This window comes from Eucyclogobius newberryi, unplaced genomic scaffold (genome assembly GCF_026437365.1).
Source record: "Eucyclogobius newberryi isolate DKJ021-1_F unplaced genomic scaffold, fEucNew1.0.hap1 SCAF_1, whole genome shotgun sequence".
NCBI classification, from domain to species: Eukaryota; Metazoa; Chordata; class Actinopteri; order Gobiiformes; family Gobiidae; genus Eucyclogobius; species Eucyclogobius newberryi.
This window is the reverse complement of record NW_027315723.1, coordinates 20,240,477-20,266,071: the sequence shown is the minus strand read 5'-3', so window position 1 is coordinate 20,266,071 and position 25,595 is coordinate 20,240,477. Positions and strand designations below refer to the sequence as shown.

Below are 25,595 nucleotides of genomic sequence, written 5' to 3'. Positions count from 1 at the left end.
TATAGTTATCTGAATAACTGTTCATATGTTACGTTAACATACCAGACACTTACCACAGTTCTGTCTGTGCCTCATGTAGCTGAAGGTGTTAGCGTTAGCATACGTATTCACCATGTTCTCTAATCTGTTATAATTTTAAATTGTCTGTTCTTGGTCTTGAATTTTATCAAAGAAATTTCCCCTAAAAATGTGACTTAAATGCGACTCCAGCGTGATTTATATATATTTTTTCTTCTCTATTATTAATTCTTTGGCTCGTGTGACTTATACTCCGGAGCGACTTATAGTCCAGAAAATTCAGTAACAAAACATTTCGAAGATGGTTACACATCTGACCTTTGAAAGTCTGAGTTCTCTTTTGAAAAGGACCCAGCTCGTTTCTCTTCAGTTCATCCCTTGTGCAGCGAAAGGCGAATGTCTAAAAGTCGTTTTACGCCTCTGCAGTTTCCACTCTGAGCTCCTCTGGTGACTCGCTCGACTGTCCCGAGGAACTCAAAACAACCGCGCTGTGACCTACTCATGTTGTGGATGGGCCCGGCCTAATCTTATACCGTTATTTATTTCATTTGAACCATTTAAGAGATTTATGAATAAAGAAATAAATCAAATGTGTTCCATAATTGATTTTGTTTGTTTATAACCAGTACTGACAAACCCGGGACGTTAAAGTGTTTTTTCTTCCACCCATGAATATTTTTGAAGTATTACTTAGCCGTTTAATAGTTAGTCTTTATATAGTGCTGATCCTGCTGGACCCGGACCCACTATTTGAGAAACAGTGCTCTAAATTGTATTTTTTAGTGTTTTTTTTAACCGTAATCACAGAGATTTATAGTGATAGTGATTAGAAGTACCGCACACTTCCAGATCGAGCATAATGGAGGGACGGTCTGCTGTGATTGGTCAGTGTGAAGCGATGTTTAGGCACGAATTATGGGTGAGAAAAAGTTTAATGTCACAGTTTGATTAGGTTTAGGAACAGTTAAGGTGAGGAAAATGTGTAGAGTTTTACTGTGTACGGCACCGTTCTCTGTTGACGTCAGAGTGGCTGATGTGACTGCGATTGTGACGATGACGATTGTGACGATGTCGGGGTCTAAAGAGACACTCACCCGTCAGCGTTCCTGTCCACCAGCACCGCAGCAGCAGCCGCCAGCTTCCTGCGCTTCTCATCCGAGCGCTGCTTCTTCTCCTGCTCCTTTTAGATTTAAAACGTGCATTACAACAACAGCAAAATACAGGTGTAGGAGAATGAAGATGTGAAATTCCTCAACTGCAAGATAACAGGAAAACCTCTCTGAACAATGGAGGTTTTTCTCTCTTTCCTCACCACAGGAGGGCTGTGGTACTTTTGTGATAACAGACATTCTCCCCTAACAAACATTCCGTACAGGAAGACTGCCGTCGATGAAAATTATGTTTTATGTGATAATGTCATGAATGTTTGTCTGGATCTGCTCCATACACCGCATGTTTTACCTTGTGTTATGCATTTTTCACTGTTTAAGGTTTTATGTTTCGACGCTTTAACTCGAGTGCCCATCAAAGGTGAAAGAAGATGTAAAATGTATCTACCTCAAGAAATAATGTGCACAAAATGCTAAAAGTGTTTAACGTGTAAATGTTAAAACAGGGTTTAATGTTTTTTTTCCAAAATTACGTTATTCCAGTTTTATTTTTCTCGGTCAGGACTACGTTAAACAGGAAGTCGTCGCACTAGCGCCCGCCCCTTCCGCTTTCAGCCGCCCCTGCGCGCTTTGGACAAAAACGAAGCTCCCGCAGGCATACTCGTCTTCTTTCTTTTGTCTTTCTCTTTTGAAGCCGTCTCCACGGATGAGCTTTGACCCTTCCTTTGTCTCAACAAGCGTCCGACACGTGCGTCGACAACGCTAGGCCAGCTACGTTGCCCTCTGAACTCTGAAAACACCTGGAAACACCTGGAATTAAGCTAAGCGCTAACCGGACAGAGACTTTCTTTTTCTACCTTGTTTATTTTCTTTTTGAAGTAATCTACGTCGTTTACGTGGATCAGCGCTACGTTCTCATCTGAGTAAAGGCCACGTGAGGAGCCAACACGCCGCTAACGCGTTCCATCGCTAAGAGAGGAACTCTGGACCGGTTTCAAGCCACGTGCCACGCGGCAGCACGGCCGCCGCCGCCCCGCGGCAGCACGGCCGCCGCCGCCCCGCGGCAGCACGGACGCCGCCGCCCCGCGGCAGCACGGACGCCGCTGCCTTTGTCACGGACTCCCCCTGCTGACACGCACACGAGACGGACCGAGTTCTACAAACCGTAAGCCGATCTCGGTGTGTGGTCTTAATTTGCAGTGTGGCGTGATTTGGGTAGATCTGGTAACTCTTCCTCCTCCCTTAGCTCCTCATTTTCCCTCTTTTTGATATAGATTAGCATAGACACGTTTGATCGTTCAAGGGAAAAACCCTAGTTTAACACGACTACCTGCATGAATCTGCTGTCATCTGATACGAACATCACCTGTGATTTACCTGCATGAATCAGCTGCTCCGGTGCCATTTTGATTGCCTTTTGACAAATAAACTACACGAAAGAGTTACTGACTATTGTTTGTTTGATTAGACTATGTGTAAGTCCCTGAATCGTGAAGTCAGCCCTTCAGATTATTTTAACGAACGCGATTGAGGACCTTATTTTAGCTTTAGATTTTATCCTGGTGCCCCGCGATCAATAAGAATATGTTGCTAAATCCTCCTTAATCATAAACTGAATATCTGTAGCTTGAGACCCTACACAGGCACAAGCAAATAACATGAATCCCCTTTCAAGTAGAGAGCTTTGTAACTTTGTGCAACTACTGTAAGTATAAGACCAGTTGCTCTGGAGGCTAATTAAAGATGCACTGGATAACTTCATGGAGATGTTATTGCTTTGCCTAGAACAGGGCCGTCCACACTTAATACACTGAGGGACAGAGTTAGGTTTTGGATGTCAGGGTTAGTGGAGGGCGGTACATTTAGTGAAGCTTTGACAGAGCCAAGTGTACTTTTAATGAAGAACAATGATTTTACATTTGGGCCAATTCAGCGAGAGACCTGAGGGCCAACAAACACCGGTCGCAGGGCCGCATTTGGCACCCGGGCCATAGTTTGGATGCCCCCAACCTAGAAAGTCCTACAGAATCTCTTAAGAGTTTGCAGTAGAAACGTTTTATAATTAAATGTCAGATTTATGTCACAAAATGATTCTTTTACCAGACTTTTCACCAGTTTCTCAGGACAAAAACAGAATATACCCATTTATGAGAAAAACTTTGAATAATGCAGGTTTAAATGCTTTACTGTGGAACATTGCAGACAAAGCATCTCCATAAAGTGGCAGAACTCCAGAAAAGTTACACACTGCACCTTTAAAAAGAGCTTTAAGAGTTACCCACAAAAGCTACAAACAAAAACAGCATTTCTTTTGCTCTTTTTCCATCAAAACTCTTAAATATTTAGTTTAGACCAAACTAAATGTAAGACAAGGCATATTTAGATACAAATAAACAGTGTAGATACAATGACAGCGTGATTATGTGAGAGTCGAGATTATATTATTATCTGTAATAATACTAATAATAATCCTCTCCTTGAACCGACACCTTAACGTGGTGGAGGGGTTTGAGTGCCCGAATGATCCCGGGAGCTATGTTGTCGGGGGCTTCATGCCCCTGGTAGGGTCTCCCAAGGCAAACAGGTCCTAGGTGACAGGTCAGACAAAGATCGGTTCAGAAGCCTCTTAGGACGACGACACGAACAAGGCCGTTTACGTCGCCCGGATCGGCGTCACCGGGGCCCCATCCTGGAGCCAGGCCTGGGATGGGTGCTCCATGGCGAGCGCCTGGTGGCCGGGTCTTACCCCACGGGGCCCGGCCGGGCACAGCCCGAAAGAGCGACGTGGGGCCGCCCTCCCGTGGGCCCACCACCCGCAGGAGGATCCATAAGGGGCCGGTGCAGAGAGATCTGGGCGGCAGTCGACGGCAGGGGCCTCGGCGACCAGATCTACGGACGCAGAGACTAACTCTGGGGACATGGAATGTCACCTCGCTGGGGGGGAAAGAGCCTGAGCTTGTGCGGGAGGTTGAGCGATACCGACTAGATATAGTCGGCCTCACCTCCACGCCCAGTTTGGGCTCTGGAACCCATCTCCTCGAGAGGGGCTGGACGCTCCACTTCTCTGGTGTTGCCCGCGGGGAGAGGCGGCGGGCTGGTGTGGGCTTGCTGATAGCCCCTCAGCTCAGCCGCCACGTGTTGGAGTTTACCCCGGTGAACGAGAGGGTCGCGTCCCTCCGCCTTCGGGTGGGGGACAGGTCTCTCACTGTTGTGGCGGCCTACGGGCCGAACAGCAGTGCAGAGTACCCGGCCTTCTTGGAGTCCTTGGGAGGGGTACTGGACACTGCAACGACCGGGGACTCCGTTGTTCTACTGGGGGACTTCAACGCCCACGTGGGCAATGACAGTGACACCTGGAGAGGGGTGATCGGGAAGAACGGCTTCCCCGATCTGAACCCGAGCGGTGTTCAGTTATTGGACTTCTGTGCTAGCCACGGATTGTCCATAACGAACACCATGTTCAAGCACAAGGGTGTCCATCAGTGCACATGGCACCAGGACACCCTAGGCCGGAGGTCAATGATCGACTTTGTTGTCGTGTCATCAGACCTCCGGCCGCGTGTCTTGGACACTCGGGTGAAGAGAGGGGCAGAGTTGTCAACCGATCACCACCTGGTGGTGAGTTGGATCCGCTGGCGGAGGAGGAAGCCGGACAGACTTGGCAGACCCAAGCGCATTGTGAGGGTCTGTTGGGAACGTCTAGTGGAGCCCTCTGTCAGTAGGGTATTCAACTCGCACCTCCGGGAGAGCTTCTCCCATGTCCCGGGGGAGGTTGGGGACATTGAGTCCGAGTGGACCATGTTCTCCGCCTCCATTGTTGATGCGGCTGCTTGGAGTTGTGGTCGCAAGGTCTCCGGTGCCTGTCGTGGCGGCAACCCCCGAACCCGGTGGTGGACACCGGAAGTAAGGGATGCCGTCAGACTGAAGATGGAGGCCTATCAGGCCACTCTGGCTTGTAGGTCTCCGGAGGTCATCGACGGGTATCGGCAGGCCAAGCGAGCCGCGGCTCGTGCTGTCGCAGAGGCAAAAACCCGGGCCTGGGAGGAGTTCGGGGAGGCCATGGAGGAGGACTATCGGTCGGCACCAAAGAAATTCTGGCAAACCGTCCGGCGCCTCAGGAGGGGGAAGCAGTGTCTCACCAACACCGTTTACGGTGCGGGTGGAGGCCTGCTGACCTCAACTGGGGATGTCGTCGGACGGTGGAAGGAATACTTTGAGGATCTCCTTAATCCCTCAGTCACGTCTTCCGAAGAGGAAGTAGAGACCGGGGACTCGGAGGCTGGCTCATCCATCACCCAAGCTGAAGTCACTGAGGTTGTTCGCAAACTCCTCGGTGGCAGGGCTCCGGGGGTGGATGAGATCCGCCCTGAGTACCTAAAGTATCTGGATGTTGTAGGACTGTCTTGGTTGACACGTCTCTGCAACATTGCGTGGCGTTCGGGGACCGTGCCTCTGGACTAGCAGACCGGGGTGGTGGTCCCTCTGTTCAAGAAGGGGGACCGGAGGGTGTGTTCCAACTACAGAGGGATCACACTCCTCAGCCTCCCGGGTAAGGTCTATTCCAAGGTACTGGAGAGGAGAATCCGACCGATAGTCGAACCTCGGATTCAGGAGGAGCAGAGTGGTTTTCGTCCCGGTCGTGGAACACTGGACCAGCTCTATACCCTCCATCGGGTGCTCGAGGGCTCATGGGAGTTTGCCCAACCAGTACACATGTGCTTTGTGGATCTGGAGAAGGCTTTCGACCGTGTCCCTCGGGGTGTCCTTTGGGGGGTGCTCCGGGAGTACGGGGTCCGGGGCCCTTTGCTCAGGGCTGTCCGGTCCCTGTATGACCGGAGCAGGAGCTGTGTTTGCATTGCCGGCAGTAAGTCAGACCTGTTCCCAGTGCATGTTGGACTCCGCCAGGGCTGCCCTTTGTCACCGGTTCTGTTCATAATTTTTATGGACAGAATTTCTAGGCGCAGTCAGGGGTCGGAGGGTGTCCGGTTTGGGGACCACAGGATCTCATCTCTGCTGTTTGCAGACGATGTTGTCCTGATGGCTCCATCAAACCCGGACCTGCAACATGCACTGGGACGGTTTGCAGCCGAGTGTGAAGCGGCTGGGATGAGAATCAGCACCTCCAAATCCGAGGCCATGGTTCTCGACCGGAAAAAGGTGGCTTGCCCTCTCCAGGTGGGTGGGGTGTCCTTGCCCCAAGTGGAGGAGTTCAAGTATCTCTGGGTCTTGTTCACGAGTGAGGGAAGGATGGAGCGTGAGATCGACAGGCGGATCGGTGCAGCGGCTGCAGTGATGCAGTCGCTGCATCGGACCGTTGTGGTGAAGAGGGAGCTGAGCCGAAAGGCAAAGCTCTCAATTTACCGGTCGGTCTACGTTCCTACCCTCACCTATGGTCATGAGCTTTGGGTAGTGACCGAAAGAACAAGATCGCGGATACAAGCGGTCGAAATGAGTTTCCTCCGCCGTGTGGCTGGGCGCTCCCTTAGAGATAAGGTGAGGAGCTCGGCCACACGGGGGGAGCTCGGAGTAGAGCCGCTGCTCCTCCACGTCGAGAGGAGCCAGCTGAGGTGGCTCGGGCATCTGTTTCAGATGCCTCCTGGGCGCCTCCCTCGGGAGGTGTTTCAGGCATGTCCCACCGGGAAGAGGCCCCGGGGAAGACCCAGGACACGCTAGAGAGACTATGTCTCTCGGCTGGCCTGGGAACGCCTCGGGATCCCCCCGGAGGAGTTAGAGGAAGTGTCTGGGGAGAGGGAAGTCTGGGAGTCCCTGCTCAGACTGCTGCCCCCGCGACCCGGCCCCGGATAAAGCGGCAGAAGATGGATGGATACTAATAATAAATGATACAAATGCAGAGTGTAAAGTAAGAGAAGCTAAATATAACTAAAACACACCCAAAGGTCACTTAAAGGTCACACCATGTTCTGCTCTTGTGCCTCGTTGTGTTCTTACTTTGGCTTCCCGGCGTTTCTGCAGCTCCTCCTCCTCCGGGTCACGGAAGCGGGCGTCGGCAGCTCCGGTCTCCATGGCGACCGCCTCCGGCCCGGTCTGCTCTGCTCCAGGCTGTCGCTGCTCTTCCGCCGTGTTAGCCGCCCGCTCATCTGAGGAGCACATCCCAACGCCGCACACTTAACGCTTGAGATATTCATACATTTCCTGTAAGATATTCCGCAATGACGGTTTTCAGAGTTTTTTTTTAATTATTATTTATTTATTTAATAATTATTTAATCAATCTTTTTTCTTCGTCAATGAGTCATGTGCTAAAATGCGCCTGCGATTGTCTCGGTTCAGGTTCAGGTTTTGTCAAACAAAACGCGAATGGACCATAAAAATAACCCCCATAAAAAAAGGGGGAAAAAAAGAAAAAAAAAAGGGTAGATTATTTAGTAGATTTAAAGGTAATTTTTAACAGTTATAATGTCTTTCTTGGTTAAATAAAAAGGTCAAACAAACGATTATAGACGAAATGTGAAGCTAGAATATTGAGCTCCAAAACAACAACTGCAGCATTTCCAAAACATGTCCCACTTGTAAAATATAGAGAAGTTATAATAATACAGTACGGAAATAATACTTCACTTATAGTAAGATTACATGCTTCTTATATACTTTGCTGTGCCTTATCCACTCGACCACCAGGCAGCACGAGATGCAGTGTTGGGAAAGTTCACTTTCTACATGAGCTAGTTCAGTTCATAGTTCATTATTCACCATTTTTAACCAAGTTCACAGCTCCAAAAAATTAACTAGTTCAGTTCTTTTCAATATTATGCTATAATGTTTCTAAATTATTTCCACAGCCCATATACAACCACAGGCAGCAATTATTGTATTAGTTTAATGCTGAAACTATGTGTCAGATTTCATCTTCATATCCAATTTTGAATCCTTACCCAGGATTTACATTCACATTGAAGGGACAGACTTCCCCAGAGGCATGGGAACAATCTGCATTTCTGTTTGCACAGAAATGCAGATTGTTTCCATCCTCACCGACCATTTCATAAAACTCACGTAACTGGTCATAGGGTGACTCGTTGCTGCTCTGTTGCGGTCGCTGCTTTTTGTTTTGATGCGCAGCGCGGTGCGGCACACGAAATCTGTCTGCGCTATCGGCCTCTACAACTTCGGAGCTCTCACACTTGTCAGGCATAGGCTCTTTTTGGGCAACATAACGGTGTGTTTTTCGCCTTGAAGTCTCTAGATATCGGACACCTTATTGAACGAAAATGAAAAAGAATGAACGTGCTGTTCGTCAGCAGTAATACAGTTACGTTCAGTTCATGAACTTTCATTCAATGAACGCATTCAGGCACAACACTGACGAGATGACAGGGTTAACAAGGTGCTTTTCATATTCACTCCTCCACATTAAAGGGCCTATGAAGGGTTTTTACCATCTTCTAATTTTGACTATTTGGTGTTTTTATACCTGTTGTACATTTAAATGATGGTTTTATACCAATCGAATAGGTATTTGTGGAGAAAAGTCAATAAATCTGTAGACAAAGGACAGGAAGTGACACTCATTCCAGTACAATTTTATGCAGAATTTACAAAAGAAACAACTTTTTGACTGTCTAAACTTCAATGCAACAAAACAAAATAAACCAAACAAAATAAAGCTGCTCTCATATATTTGTTTGTGTCAAAAAAATAAAAAAATAAACAAGCCCAGTGAAATTATAAATCTAAAAAAAAGCTATTCTGAGATACCTAAATTAAAAAAAAAAAGAAAAATAAGCAAAATTCAAAATATATCTACCGTATTTTCCGCACTATAAAGCGCACCTAAAAGTCTTTAAAGTCCTCAAAAGCCATCCGTGCGTTTAATAGTCCGGTGCGCTTAATATATGGTTTATTTCTGGTTGTGCTTACTGACCGTGAAGGTATTTTGTGTGGTACACGGTGTATAAAGAAAATTTGGGACACGAGACGCGACTAGATTTACAGTACTCCGTACCCGGAAGTCCCAACAACATGTGTGCAAAGCATTCTGGGAACAGTAGTACCTGCACGCGGCACACGCGACACTTTGTCAAAACGTAAACAACACTTTCAGTCAGGCACAATGCAGACACCTACTGGTAAATAAAGGACCCCAAGAAACTTGGCAGGAGCCATCTTGGGCCAATAGACCATTGGAACTCGCGCTTACGGGCTAAATTATCAGTCAACTGTGGGATCAAAAGGCCGGAATCATCACTGAACTGCCGCGTGGATCCGAGATGCGGGATCACATGACCAAAGAGATTTTAGCACGGAGCACTATCGGCGCTTTGGCTGCTTTTACCATTATGCGCCCCAGCAGACATTAAACCGGGACACGGGACGTAAACAATCGGGGCTGTCCCAGGTAAAACGGGACGTCTGGTCATAGCTATGCGGGATGTACTTCGGCGCATTTGAAGGATTTGATGAGGAATGAACAGAAAAAGTGAGTGTATTGTGTTGTATTTTACGTGTCGCAACTGAGAGAGGCTGGGAGTTGTTGTGAATACGCTAACGTGTCTTTTAGCGGTAGCAGAGTGTGTTCTGTATTTGTATTTTACGTGTTTACAAGTGATCTTGACTGAGAATTGATTTGGATATGCTAACGTGTCTGTTAGCGATAGCAGAGTGTGTTTTGATGTTGAACAATGTTGATCTGAATGAGTTAAACACGTTTCATAAAGCTCAACTGACTCTGACTTGTCTGTTTTGTTTATCTTTTGCGCTTTAGAGTCCCTGCTCAGACCCGCCACCCGGCCCCGGATAAAGCGGAAGAAGATGGATGGATTAATCTGCACACTGGGTGGCGCTGTTGAGTTGTAAGAGGGGCTTGTGACAGGTGTAGACCCCAGAAGGGCAAATCAGGCTGAGAAATAGATTTTCAAAGTTAGGGGCCTGGGGGGCCCCTAACGGGCCCCCAAGCAATTTCAGGGGCCCACAAGCTCGCGCGGCGTCATAAGAACAAGATAAATGTGTCGTTTTAAACCTGTTATTAGCATATAAAACAATTTAAAGTACTTTTATCTGTTATTTGATATGAAGAGCACAAATACTGAATAATATAAACCAGAGATCATGACCTTTAAAACTGTTTAATTCAATATAATAATATGTGCCCCGCCGCCGCAATTGTCGGACCATGTCGGCCTCGGTGAAACTGAGAAAAACAGCATTTTACTTTTTTCCCCCCAAATTTGTGATTTTCATTTTTTTGCAGAATGTGCTAGTTGAAGTTATGAATAAGCCCCTGTGTGCTTCAGATAACACTATTGGTTGTCTTAAACGTATACATTAAGCTGTTAAAAATGTGGAGTTTTCGGGTCTTTTTCCTGCTCTCCTGGGGGGCGTCACCTTTTTCCAGCCAACGTGTTTACATTTTCCACCAATCAGCTGTGATCCGCATGGCTACAGCTGCGTGCTCCGTGTTTTCCTCTCATTACTCCAGACTCTGCAGAGCACAGTCTTCAGAGCTTACATTTCCTGGACTACATTGCAACGGAACTGTTTACTCAGGTACACTTTTACTTTACTACTAAATTATTGCTTTAACGCTGTGTTTTAAGGCGGTCTCGTGATCACTTTAGAATCTTACTTGTCTGCTCCGGTGGAGCTAATGCTAAGCTAACATGCTGCTTCAGTGCACTATGCAATACGGGCTTAATGTGACTACTTGCTGTTATCACCATGTTATCGGGTTATTTTTCGGCGTGGGTTGGCCCGTGGGTTGTGTGGGTCGTGCTTTGTGTCTGTTTTATGGTGCTAAACCGGCTGTTAGCCCCACAGCCCGGAGCTAAACGCAGCTATTCGGAGCTAAGTTGTAAGCTAAACTTTGCTATGTTATCGGGTTATTTTTCGGCGTGGGTTGGCCCGTGGGTTGTGTGGGTCGTGCTTTGCGTGTGTTTTATGGTGGACTAAACCGGCTGTTAGCCCCAGAGCCTGGAGCTAAACGCAGCTATTCGGAGCTAAGTTGTAAGCTAAACTTTGCTATGTTATTGGTTATTTTTCGGCGTGGGAAGAGAAAAAAACTACAACTCCCGATACCACTTCTGGTCACGTGGCTTACGTACGTTGTACGTCACGCACGCACTGCGTCACTCGAATCAATCACGCGCTTGCCTGGCCATTATCAGCTTCCTGTGTGTCTCTCTGTGCACGGTGTTGGGAGAGACAACAGGACGGCTGAACCAGGTAAGCTTTGCGACTAAAACACCCGCTTTTAATCACTTTAATGTGGGCCGGTTTTAAACTCGAGTGTATGTTTATGTTTTGGTGTGCTGTTCTGCAAGTGTTTTGCTTTTACGAGCCGTGTTATCTCAAGTGAGCTAGCTAGCATCGCTAGCCGAGGGCAGATGTCCCAATATCTCCGCGTTTTGCATCTTAAATACACCGTTAACGTCACAATGTGAACTGTTATCTGTGAAGCGTGTTATTCCCATATTACTGTTAACCCTAATCCTTTTTCCCCTTTTCAGAATTGGCAAAGACACCCTGACTGACATGACCTGTCTCTACGTGAAGTCTGCTAAGGAGCGTGGTAAGTGTAAAACATTATTTTGGTGATTTTCATGTTTTAATGATTAGAGTATAATTAACCATAAGCAACATCTGTTTTTCAGGTGAGCCTGCAGTTTGTAAATCAAGCTTCAGATCACTGTGGAAACAGCTTCTCCAACACACCAGAAGCTGCAGGCCACGCACAGATCTCTACAACAGAATCTAATGTGCTGTCTTTCGGACCCTCACCGCCAGCAAGCAAAAACATCAGGATACATTACAGCTTTGCACAGCAGGTACTAATAATAGTGCAAATGCAGAATAGCAATTATAGAGACATATACGTCTTAATCAAATGTCATATGTATTAATCTAATCTCCTTTCTCTCTCTCTCTCTGTCTACTACAGATACACTTTCCGTCCAACCCTCTGCAGACAGGGCCAAGCTTCACCACACAATGGACATCCACTTCCTCATTGCTGGCCACACCAAATTCTCCCCTGATTGCGGCTTTGGACTTATCAAGCGAGCATACATGAAGACCAGGGTTGACATTTTGGAAGACATCGCTGAGGTTAGTTTTTATTATTTGACTACTGTAATGTGTAAACATTAGCCTGGCAAAACTTCAGTGCTGCTCTCTGCTTAAGATATGTTTCTTCTGTTCTCATTTTTTTACATTGTCGCCCTTGTCATCAGGTAGTGGAAAACAGCTCTCCTGAGTCTCACCTCAATATCCCACAGCTTGTTGGAACGGCAGATGGCAAAGTGTTTGTCAAGAACTTCGACTGGCAGAAGCATCTGAGTCCCTTCTTCAGACGGCTTTCAAAGATCAAGAGTTATCAGCACTTCAGGTATTTATATTGAAACTCTCACATTGTGTTAAAAAAAAAAAAAAGTTAATGAGTGTTTTATGTGAAATAGTTAGCCATTTCTTAAATGTCCTGTTATTTGTTTACAGCTTTGATGCCAAGAGCCGAGAGTCACAGCACAGAAGAGTGCACAGACGAAGAAGAGGATGAGGATGTGATCTCTGCTGTAATTAGACTCTGGTGGTGTACATATCATATCTATTATCTCATATATTCAAAGCCATGGACCCGTTGCAGTTCGTATACCTGGCCCTGGCATCTGTTTATAAGTTCTTCTATTAAGAGTGTTTTTTAAACTTCCTATAAGTTACCTGTCCTTTCCCCCTGTATCTACTGCGTTGTAACATTAAAGGCTATCTTATCTTATCTTTTGTTGTTTGTGTTGAATCATTCAGTGCACCATTGTTGGTGCACTGAATCACCTGTGAATTATGTTTATCGACAAATGCAATGAACCCTATTCTGATTCTGATTCTTTGATTCTATTCAGGGCCTTTTGTAATCCAAGTATTTCCATTTTAATATAGTAACTTCTAATTCTGATTCAAGTCCAGTTACCATCAATAACAACACTCCTCTTGAGTCTTGAGTGACAGCTGTAGGGGGAGGTGGTGACAGGGGGGAGGGCTTATCTCAATGAGATGCAAATGAGCCCCCCTGTGACTCTGGGCTCACTCCGGTGAGAAACTTTGAGCCCCGTTTTCTCAGTGAATGGGTTTGAGAGTTGTATACATTCAAATGACCACAACTTACTCAAATATTATCAGATCTACATGAGTGAGACATCATTGGAAAGCTTTGAATTCACACTTTCAGAATCTGTGAATAACTCAAAATGTCTCTGGGTAGACATGTAACTGGTTTAGCCACGGTCAGTCACATATTTCTTAGATACAAAATAAATACTGTTTACAGCATTTGACACAAGGAGATCTTGTGGAATATATAAAATCACGTCCTACAAAATAAACTACTCATATATACATTGCCCCAAAAATTAGGCCGGGCATTTCCGAGGACACGTGAACGCAACACAAACGCAGCGGCCAATCAGATGTCCGCTTTCATCGATATTACGTCACGGAGACCGCTCGGTCAATGAGAAGCGAGAAGACGTGCCAAGTGGGCATGTCTGTCAAAACGAAACTTAAGCGATAAAAATGCCCCGAATATGGCCAAATTACTAGTTAAATCTTGTTTTTTTTTTTGAGGAGGGGCACGGCGGGCCCCCTCCCATTTCAAACCGCGGGCCTGCCGGGGATTCAACTGCTTGCGGGCCCCGGGCCCCAGTCCATTTCGCAGCCTGCAAATGTTTTTTGACACTATAAATGACAACCCAATACTGCGCGAGTGAAGTGTTGTTGGATTATATTGCCTCGTCGTACATTGCATGTCCAAATTGTGGAAAGACGAATCCCGTGGTTTAACGACATGTTTTAACGACATGTTTTGACACATCTCTGTTGCGTTGACATAATGTCGTCTGAATATCGTTGTCGGGATCTCGTTTATATAAAGCACGACCAAAACATCTCCTTAAATAACCCGGATTGAGTGTGTTTTCCTCACCGTTGCCAGGGGTTTCGCCGGCGGCCTCCAGCGTCCCGTTCAGCAGAGCGTTGACTCGGCAGAGGGGGAAGTCGTGCAGCGTGCGGTGGAAGTGCGCGGGGAAGCCAAAACTGTCGACGCCCGCGCGGACCGGACCGCCTCCCGGGTACATCTGGACCACTGAGCCGAAGCCTGGATCACATTAAAGCAACGGTCACTGAAAGGTCACTGGAAAGGCTTCGGAAACACTTTAAATATAATTTTTTTAACCCTTTTTTCCCCGTCTGGATTGTTCCACAGCGTTATTTTAGTGATCAAACGATTATTTCTTGTGTACATTGAGACATTTTTAACTAAATAAAGGTTGCAATATGTTGACTGTATTGATAAAAAACAACACAGAAATGATGTATTATTCTTGATGTAATAATGAAACATCTTGATATCTTGATTGGTGATAAAAATGTGTTTGTCCAGATTATGACTATCAAAATACAACTATTTGATTATTTTCTATAGTCGACTAGTCACGATTAGCCCATTTGTCGCAGCTCTAGCATTAAGCTTGCCGAGTTACGGGTGAGATCAGTGGAGAGGCGACCACCCTCAAAGTCAGAATGCACGTCTTTCCAAGTCATTTTGAGCAAAAACATCTATTATCCGAACAAATATTAGATACACGTTTAATAAGATAAGATATTCCTTTATTGTTCATTGATGCAATGCAGGTAGATACAGAGGTAGATACAGAAGAAAAGAACAGATCACTTATAGGAAGTTTGAAAAACACTCTGTAGAAGATCTCCTATAAACAAAAACTTCCATAGACAAAACCTCCCATTACCCAACAAGGGATGGAGGGAAAATAATAAAGATAAAATAAATACATACATACATAAATACCATTGCATGTGATCACGACAGTAATTGCACATGAATATGTGTCACGACGGCACATGGATTGCACATGTAATTTCACAGTAATTGCACATGAATCACGACAGTAATCGCACATATGACGGAATTGCACATGGTTAGGTCAGTATTGCGAGTGTTCAGGACTAACAATGCTTGTTATAAAGTCTGACAGCAGCAGGAAGGAAAGACCTGCGAAACCTTTCCTTCACACAGCGAGGGTGGATCAGTCTGTCACTGAAGCTGCTCTCCAGAGTGGACAAAGTGTCCTGCAGAGGGTGGCACTCATGGTCAAGCATAGATGTGAATCTAGCCAGGACCCTTCTGTCACCCACCTCCTGCACCGAGACCAGAGCACAGCCCAGGACGGAGCTGGACTTCTTGATGACTTTGTCCAGCCTCCTCCTCTCCCTTTCTGTGATGCTGCTGCTCCAGCAGACCACACCGTACAGGAGGGCTGATGCCACCACAGAGTCATAGAAGGTCTTCAGGAATGGCCCTGTCACTCCAAAAGACCTGAGTCTCCTCAGGAGGTAGTGCCGACTCTGGCTCTTCCTGTACAGTGCGTCTGTGTTATGAGTCCAGTCCAGTTTGTAGTTCAGATGAACACCCAGGTACTTGTATGAGTCCACTCTCTCAATGTCCGTGATGAGTCCAATGATGGCAGAGTCATCAGAGAACTTCAGCATGACACAGCTGTCCGTGTTGTGTCTGAAGTCTGCAGTGTAAAGGGTGAAGAGAAAGGGCGCGAGGACAGTGCCCTGGAGCGCCCCCACACTGCAGGTCCGAGTGTCAGACACACAGTCCCGTGCTCTCACAAACTGGGGTCGGTCCGTGAGGTAGTCCAGGATCCACTCTGCCAGGTCATACTCCACACCAGCCGTCTCCAGCTTGTTCCTCAGGAGCAACGGCTGGATGGTGTTAAAGGCGCTGGAGCGATCGAAGAACAGGATCCTCACAGAGCTGCCAGGCTTTTCCAAGTGAGAGAGAGAGCGGTGCAGCAGGGAGATGACGGCGTCCTCCACTCCGATGCCAGGCCGATATGCAAACTGCAGCGGGTCCATGGCTGAGCTCACGGTGGAGCGGAGGTGGTCCAGCACCAGCCGCTCCAGTGTCTTCATCAGGTGGGTCGTGAGAGCCACTGGCCTGAAGCTGTTGAGGTCTTTGGGGCGCGGTGTCTTAGGCACAGGTACCAGACAGGAGGTCTTCCAGACCTGTGGTACCACCCTCAACTTCAGGCTCATGTTGAAGACATGCTCCATAACTCCACACAGTTCATCTGCGCAGGACTTAGGGAGCCTGGGGCTGATGCCGTCAGGTCCTGCTGCCTTCCTCACTTTAATCCTCTTCAGCTCACTCCTCACCTGTGCTGCTGTGACAGTCAGTGGTTGGCAGGGGGACTGTGTGCTGGGGGGGATGGGTGAGTTCAGGTGGAGTGGGGAGCTTATGGTCCTGGGCAGAGAAGCAAAGAGGAACAGATGCAGGGCATTGTCCAGCTGTGGAAGAGGGAGCATGCAGCTGTGCAGGGGGAGGGGCGGGTGACCGATCAAATCCCAAGAAGTGAGCATTTAAATCATTCACCCACTGTAGATCCCCCTCTGTCTGGGCAGGGGGGATTTTGAAGCCAGACATGATTTTCAGGCTTCTCCACACTCCCTGAATGTTCTTCTGCTGCAGCCGCTCCTCCATCCTCCTCTTGTAGCCGGCTTCAGCCTGCCTGATCTTTCTCCTCAGCTCCTCCTTGTTCCCTGACTTGAAGGCTCTCTTCTTCTCCTTCAGCAGAGCCTTCAGTTCACGGTTAATCCATGGCTTGTTGTTTGGAAAACACTGCACCGTCCGGGAGGGAACAATGTTCTCAAAACAGAAGTTGATGTAGTCCCTGATGCACTCTGTGATGGTGTTGATGTCCTCCCCATGGCCGTAAAGCTCAGTTCAGACAGTGGTGCTGAAGCAGTCCTTCAGAGCCTCCTCGCTCTCAGCAGACCACATCCTCACCTCACGGAACACCACAGGCTGCCTGCGCACGATGGGTTCATACACAGGCCTCAGATGTACAAGGTTGTGGTCCCAGCTGCCCAGGGAAGGGAGGGGGGAAGAAGAAGCCTCTTTGTTGTTGGCAAAAAACAAGTCCAATGTTCTATTGTTTCTGGTGGGGCAGGACTGGGTGTATGTTGGTAGAACAGAAGAGGGAGAAGTGTGGTTAAAGTCACCCGAGACGAGGAAGAGAGCCTGTGGGTGCTGTGTTTGCAGTCTACAAGTGCAGGAGAGCAGTGCTTCACAAGCATATTCAGCATTGGCAGACGGGGCCACATAGACTGCGATCAAAATCACATGTGAGAACTCCCGGGGCAGATAATATGGCCTCATGCCAATAGCCAATAGTTCAATATCCTTGTTACATAGCTGCTCCCTCACTGTGTAGTGTTCGGGTTTGCACCAGCTCGTGTTCACATACACAGCCAGACCTCCACCTCTCCTCTTCCCGCATTCTCTCGTTCTGTCCGCCCACAGCAGATGAAAATTGTCCAAACCTACAATAGAGTCTGGCATTTCTGCTGTTAACCAGGTCTCTGTGAAAGACGCTGCTGTCCCTATAAATCCTCTGGGACCGCATGAGGCTCGCTATTTCCGTCATTTTATTTTGAAGGGACCTCACGTTACCCATGACTACGGCGGGAACCGGCTTTCTATTTCCTCCTCTCTTCTCTCGGAGTTTACGTCCAGCCCTTCTGCTTCTTTGCGTTTTCCTTAGGATGTCCGACGGTTCTCCGCAGTTTCATGAGTTTTTCCTTTGTGTAAACACGCACCGGCGCCGGCCGGGGGGGCTCGGAGCCGAGACACATCACGACGACACGACGAAAACACTCACTCTAGCCGAACAAAGTCAAAACAAGTTAACGCCAAACTGTGGGACAAAAGATTATCAAGTGGAACTCAAAAGAAAAAACATTATTTTTTTCATCCATGGATGAAACAAAGTAACAAAACTCGAGGTATTTTGACAGAAAAGCTAAGAGCAACTTTCCTGACAAACAATGCCATTAGCTTTACGATTTATGTTTGAGTCGTTTCATTACGTTCAGAGTGCACATTCTAAACAAGTCCATGCATTTCAGAACATGTTTGTAGAGTTCTAAACTACAGCGTGAACAGGATCTAAACCAGGCATGTCCAAACTACGGCCTGGGGGCCAAATGCGCCCCTCAGACCAAATCTTTTTGGCCGTTTGGCTCACTGCCAAGTTGGGCCAAACAACTAAATTTAGTACTTTTAACAGTAAAATTTGAAAAAAAAAAAAAAAAAAAAAAAAAATCAAGCATTTTGATGCTATACCAAGCTAATATTAATATTCCAAGTCTTATTAAAAGGTGGAGGCATCGAAATAATAAATGAAAACAGTTTGGACACCACCCCTTTGGACACTTTGATTTGACTGTAGTACATATCCTGATCCTACCAAGTACTGTATGCGCGTTTGAGTTTGAGTCGACGCTAAATCTGTGGCCAAAGCTCAAGTAATCCAGTTAACAGACACACACGTACCTCCCATCCTCTCCATAACAGCTCCCAGAACTAAACCAGCGCAGGTTTCGAACACCACCACTTTGCTGCCGGCGTGGACGTTGGCCAGCGTCAGCATCTGGGCCAGCGTGTCGTACCGAAGGTGGCTGCAAAGCAAACGCCAAGCACACGTTCAACACACACGCTCACTTTGGCTACAATTACACAATATGTGATGGCGACGGACCAGATTTTCCCCGGTTCTCTGCCGTGGTACATCATGGCCAGGATGCGGCAGGAGGGTCTCAAAAGGGTCACGCTGTTTTCATACCTGGAGACGAGAAACGGTGGCACTTAGACAAATGTCGAGGTCAAACGATGACACGAGATGCTTTTGTGAGGCGTTTGAAGCTAGAACTGTCGTCAACAATCTCAAAATGTATTTATGCTGGACAAAGCATCAATACATTAATGCTGAAGGTGTTACGTTAGCATAGGTACACCTATTCATCATGTTCTCTAATCTGTTATTATTTTAAACTGCATTTTAAGATGAAATGTTCTTGGATTTTAACAAATACATTTTCCCAACAACTTGCGACTTATGTATGTTTTTTTCTTCTCCATTATGCATAGTTTGGCTGGTGCGATTTATACTCCGGAAAATACGGTCATGTTTTTTGTTTAGTGTTTTAGATGTTAAAAATAAAATGGAAATAAATTGGAACAGTACAATAAAAGAAGAAAATACAGATGATTCGTTAAGAAGGTAATTGGCCAGGATTTTATGGTCACGTCCTTCCAGCCACATTATCCTAGTCATTTAAAGTTCAGACCAGTAACCCTGAAGCGATAACTACTAACAGTACAAATAATAACAGAAAATCAACATCACGTTTCTTATCAGACTTACTTCTTCTTTTTCTTCTTGATGTACTTGTCCTGAGCGTACTCTGTCTTGTCTCTGAACGTGGAGCTGTTGTCTATGAGCTGCTGGATGATCTCCTAGAAGCGATCCACGGCAAAATAATGCATTTTGTTTTAACTACCGGTATTCAAACAAACCATTCAATCACTGCTTAATAAATATAGACACTGACCTGGCCCTTTAGACCTTTCTCCTTGAGCATCTCTATATCGTCCCTGGTCAGCTTTTGTGACTTTCCATCATCTACAATATTTCTGTTATCGACGCCCGCGGCTTCCTTTGGGTCTGCGTACAATCCAGGGGAATAACGTTAAAAAGACAACATCAGACTACAAATGGACAACTAAAGACGGTTAATGTAATGTACGGGACGGTAACAAATGCTCTGGAGTGACAGACCGGTCGAGCTCCCAGTGTCGAGCTTCTTCGGCTGCAGATGTCCACCGTGGATCTCGAAAGAGGTGTTGTACAAATGTCCCACTGCCTTCTCAAGGAAGAACCACTGCTTTTCAAATATCACCTTCCTGTAAGTGCAGAGAAGAGTATTATTTAATTTATTTATTATTGTTTAATTTATGTATCATTTAATTTATGTATAATTACTTAATGTATTATTACTTTATGTATTATTTCATTTGTGTATTATTATTTCAATTATTATTATCATTACATTTATTATTATTTAATTTATGTATCATTTCATTCATGTATTATTATTTCAATTATTATTACATTTATGCATTATTTCATTTATGTATTATTTTATTTATTACTTAATTTATTATTATTTGATTATTACTTTATTCATGTATTATTTTATTTTTTAATTATATTATATTGTATTTTATGTAAATTGTATTTAGTATTATATTATTTATTACTTTATTTATGAATTATTTTATTATTATTATTATTTCATTTATGTCATTTGGTACTTATTTTATGTATGATTACATTATTTATTATGATTTTATTTATTATTAATTTGCATTATTTTTTATTATTTTATTTATGTATTATTTTATTCATGTATTATTATCTTATGCATTACTTTATTATTACTTCATTTATTATAATTACCATATTGTATTTATTATAATTCTTGTTATTTTGACCATTTATTAATTATATCACATATCAAATCAATCAACTGTATGTAGCACCATTTGTAAAAACCACAATCCAGAGTGCAATAAAAACTCACTAAAAACAACAATACAAACGCATAAATATGTATAAATCCAGACAATTTTGAGTCATTTGGTGAAGGAATTGGGATTAACTATTACTAATTCTAAATATACGAAAAAGGACAAATTAAGTGGATATTTTGCTGACATTTGTGACTTTTACACATCTACTAGTCTGGGGCATTTGACAGTCACTATGTCAAACACAAACCATGCAAGAAATATACCAAATTAATCTATAAAAACATGCAAAGATAAACAAGTTAAAACTAAGCAACACCCACCACACAACAGCAGCTAAATGCATATTAAACACACTCAGATCAGACTTTAAATGCATGTTTTCTGAAGGTTTTACACTTACTTTTTAGTCACTATTTGCGCAGCCTTGAATATATCTCCTCTCTTTAGCACAACGTAGTCTCCTTCTTTCAGTCTGTCATCGTCGCCGTTTGTTGCCATGGCGAAGCCGATGTGCGGGGTTAAATCTGAAGCGCGGGTTTTACCGTGAACGTGAATGAAAGTGTATCCAACAAGGCACGACGAAAGAAGAAGGCACTGTTCAAGCCCGAAGCGTGAGCAAAACACAAGCCGCGGCTACTTCCGCTACTTCCACGTGTTAGCCCGTCACTTCCGTAGCAACAGAGGAAAGTTAATCGAGCACAGATAAACGCAGGGCAGGCCAGACGAGTAGATTCGACACTTTATAATAATTGCCAAACAAATCATAAAATAAAAATAATAATAAAAAAGAACATTTGTCTATTTGTCTGAATGTATTATGGCTAAAGACTTTATAACAATTAATAATATTAGGGCCAAAAAGAGCGCAATAAAAAAATAAATCATCATATTGATCAATCATGACGCTTGACTAAATGATTGATTCTTATTTTGTATAATTAAAACCAATTCCCACATTTAAGGGGAGATACTGCAGGTGATCTTGAATTTGATCTATTAGAAATATATTATGAAAAATAGTTGAAGCCAGGTTTATATTTCTTACTTCATTTTGCTGACATATTAGATAAACAAACAAAAAAACTGAGGGGATTAAAAATAAAATAAAAAAAAAATATCGCATTTTGTAAAAAAAAATATTTTAAATATCAACAAATCCTTCTGAATGGAATGATGAATCAAAATCTACTTCAAGATTGTTAAGTATTGACGATCAGAAATGACACAAAAGTCGACTAAATAAATTTTAGGTCAAAAGACACGCCCTGTCGTGAAAACTGTCAAAAGTTCAAAACTTTATCTTACCCAAACTGCACTTACAAGATAAAACAGAAAAGAACTAGAAAACAGTGTGTTTATGTAAAAAGGAATATTAAACCCATTGATTGACACATTCTTCAGTTAACCAAGCTTTCTCATTTTTGCTTTTGTCCCTTATAAATCCTCATCTAAATAAAATAATTAATCAACTAGTACAACATTTGATCGACTAAGACAAGGCCAGCGCTACGTGATCTTGATTAAAATGTTATAAATTGCCCTACATAAAAAGTATGTTTTCAGTAAACTTAAGCTACGTACACACCGCAGATGCCTAATCGCGCCCGACGCAGAATTTGAGCGCGCGTATATTTGAAAGGTTTACGCACCGGACGCGCACTCTCGACGCCCCGGGCACACACACAGGCGTGCGTACGGCGCGCTCGAGCTCTCTGCGCACATGCACAGTAGAGGTGTTGTCGCATGAGCAGTGGAGTTGTTGTCGGTGTGGCCTTTCATTGTGTAAAATTGCAGATATCGAGAGTGTTGTTTTCACGTTTTTGGTTTGTTTCTGTCTCTGTTTTCCACCGTGAATACATCGTACAGCTCCTTTCTCCCACAAACAGCCACAATCAGTCGTTCGTCTGCCATTGTTGACGAGCAAGGAAAAAGTGGCGCTTCTTGGGGAATTCCACGGGGAATACCGGAAATGCGAGGGGCAATCATGGATCTATTATAAAATCTGGATAGGGTATGGTTAGCCGCAGCATGTCGCAGACTGCCCCAGTGGCCACTCCATTGGTACTGCATTGTGCGTTTCCCTAGAGCGCAATGTAACTAAAAACTGCTCATGTTCGGCTGACAGGGCACATAGAGCTTTCAAAAAAGTCGGATATGGTGGCAATTCTTACTAATTTATGGGTCATTGACTTTTTCCAATTTTAAGATTCTTCAGGTGTCTTTAAAACGCATTTAAAGCTGTTAGCTTCGGCTACGCTCTAGCGCGCCGCTCTAGCCCAGCTCGTGACCGTCTAGACCAATCAGAGCGCGTGTAGGTGAAGTGAACGGGCCGAGATGCCGTGGATGAGCCCAAATGCCTCGAATGAGCTACAGGCATAAAACTATGATCCATGAGTTTAATAACTGAACAAATCATCAAACTAATGACAACAAGGACCTGAGGGCCGCGGATCTATTACTCAGAAGCGATGTCTTGAAATTGTTATGCCTGAAAAAACTAAATCACGTAATAAATGCTATGGAAATGGAATGTTTTGCCAGGTATAAACTAATCGATGTTACGTTTCGTGTCCATCAGTGTTGTTATCTGTATTACACAGACAAGAAACCTAAATACGGACTTAATCATGACTTTAGCATGTTTTGCATGTAGATAAGCATGTCATCTGAATACATTTGACATGTTGTAGAATGATATGATTAAAAATCCTTAATTTAAGAAATCAATTTTAGATCATACATTCCATGTACTTAGGACCAGAATTATTTCCATTGACAGTGAAAATGTTTACTAACTAGACATTTTTTATGGTTTTATATTTTATTTGCGATAAACCACAAAACACTGAATAATAACTCTAAACTATTGAGCCATGGCAATAAATCTTTCAGTTTTCTTAAAACCACTTGTTTAATATTTTGCTTTATCTCACACTGCTCTGCGCTGCTCTAGTAACTCTCTCTGATTAATCACATGGTACGCTAACCGGACGCAGACCTACGTCACTTCTGGGCTGCAGTGTCCAAAGAGTCTAAAGGCTAACTGGCGACATGCGCTACTGAGCAGCTCTCATTGACTTGAATGGGCGGCCATCTTGGCTGCTGGGGGCAATAGGTACGTACGTCACTGGAGCGTCAGCTCTGATTGGCTGCTGCGGCGGATCTGCTGCAGAGACCTCAACATATCTGAGCACGTCGCGCGAGCTGCTTTAGGTACGTACACACCGCAGACGCCTAAACGTGCCCGACGCAGAATTTGAGCGTGTGTACATTTGAAAGGTTTACGCTCCGGACGCGCGCTCTCGACGCCCCGGCCACTGTACACAGACGCGCGTACGGCGCGCTCGAGCTGTCTGCGCACATGCGCAGTAGAGGTGTTGTCGCATGAGCAGTGGAGTTGTTGTCGATGTGGCCTTTTATTGTGTAAAATGGCGGATATCGAGAGCGTTGTTTTCACGTTTTTGGTTTTCAAAACTCTCACACGGAGGCGCCGGGCTTATTTCTGTCTCTGTTTTCCACCGTGAATACATCGTACAGCTCTTTTCTCCCACAAACAGCCACAATCAGTCTTTCGTCTGCCATTGTTGACGAGCAAGGAAAAAGTGGCGCTTCTTGGGGAATTCCACGGGGAATACCGGAAATGCGAGGGGAAATACGTACGTACGTACGTCACTGGAGCGTCAGCTCTGATTGGCTGCTGCAGCGGCTGCTACGCTTCAGCGGCAGAGACCTCAACATGTTTGAACGCGTCGCGTAAGCCGCATCGGCCGGCTCATACGCACGCTCAAAGCGTCGAGAGCGTAAGAAAACGCACCAATCGCGCCGCAAAAACGAAAAAATCGCGCAAAGGATAACGCACTACGTGCTCGACGCGCGTTTACTATAGACTTTGAATGTAAACTGGACGCTGCCGCGGTGTGGAAGCCCCTTTAACATTGTCATTTCTCTAAAGAGTGAATAGAATATAGAGGATATTTGGAACATTCACTCCTCCTTTGATATTTACGTAGTTTTCCTCCTAATGAGACGAAGGTCACAGCTTTTATACATCTGTCCCATTAGAAGAAACTATCTTTGACCCGTATGATAATAATAACAATAAATGCATAATTGCTCAATAAAATGACACACAAACATAAAGACAATTTCATTACATTATAACAGATAATGAGACAAAAAGACAAAGAAAGAAAGAAACCAACACAAAATTAAAAACACGAGTTATAAAAACACTTTAATGCACAGAATATTTTCCTTGTTTTGTATGAAAAATGAAGTCTTCGCAATAAGTCAACATGAAGAGAACATATTTACATGAATTCTGTGAGTAAAAATGACACTGGTATAAAAAACAAATAAAAGCAACAATTAGTGTTCATGGTCGCAGGAATGGAGAGCTTTACAGTACAAATACACACTAATAGTATTTTTTCTTTACTACACAGAACAGCTTCAGTGTGAAATGGAGATGAGAGAAGGGAGGACATGCAGCAAACTGTCAGAGGCGGCTGCGCGTGAAGCCTGCATGTGACCACCGGGGCAGGATTCGATCGACTTATTCATGTTTGAGCAATGCTGTTTGTCTGAGGCTCGAGTGCTCTGAAAAAATCCTGTTTTCACCTACCCCCTGTCCCCGCCCACTTCCATGTACAGTATTTAGACTTGATTACATGTAAGGTTCTATAATGTGAATGTGACGCTGAAGAAGAAAAAGGAGAAAAATAAGAAAAAAGAAAAAAAGAAGAAAGAGAAGAAAAAGGAGAAAAAAGAAAAAGAAGAAGAAAAATAAACATGTAAATGAAAACTCACAGTTTGTTACAGTGAAATGTCTTAATGATTTAATAATTATCACTATAAAAGCGCATAAAAAGGCTGGGCTTAACACTATGAAGAGGTGGGGCTTAACACTATGAAGAGGTGGGGCTTAACACTATGAAGAGGTGGGGCTTAACACTATGAAGAGGTGGGGCTTATCACTATGAAGAGGCGGGGCTTAACACTATGAAGAGGTGGGGCTTATCACTATGAAGAGGTGGGGCTTAACACTATGAAGGCAAGGCAAGG

The 25,595-nt window shown here is 44.7% G+C and overlaps 1 protein-coding gene across 1 annotated transcript in view; it reads right to left on the bottom strand.

Moving 5' to 3' along the window:
* trmt6 (tRNA methyltransferase 6 non-catalytic subunit) overlaps positions 1-21,154 on the bottom strand; it is a 29,272-nt gene extending 8,118 nt beyond the window's left edge. The window contains exons 1-9 of the mRNA XM_072440128.1: positions 20,932-21,154; positions 19,777-19,901; positions 19,550-19,662; positions 19,363-19,454; positions 18,697-18,780; positions 18,492-18,616; positions 14,055-14,225; positions 7,077-7,225; positions 1,113-1,198 (exon numbers count right to left, since the gene is read on the bottom strand). Coding sequence (XP_072296229.1) covers positions 1,113-1,198; positions 7,077-7,225; positions 14,055-14,225; positions 18,492-18,616; positions 18,697-18,780; positions 19,363-19,454; positions 19,550-19,662; positions 19,777-19,901; positions 20,932-21,029 — 1,043 coding nt within the window. The 5' untranslated portion in view covers positions 21,030-21,154. The remainder of the gene's footprint in view (positions 1-1,112; positions 1,199-7,076; positions 7,226-14,054; positions 14,226-18,491; positions 18,617-18,696; positions 18,781-19,362; positions 19,455-19,549; positions 19,663-19,776; positions 19,902-20,931) is intronic.
* Positions 21,155-25,595: the final 4,441 nt, after the last annotated feature.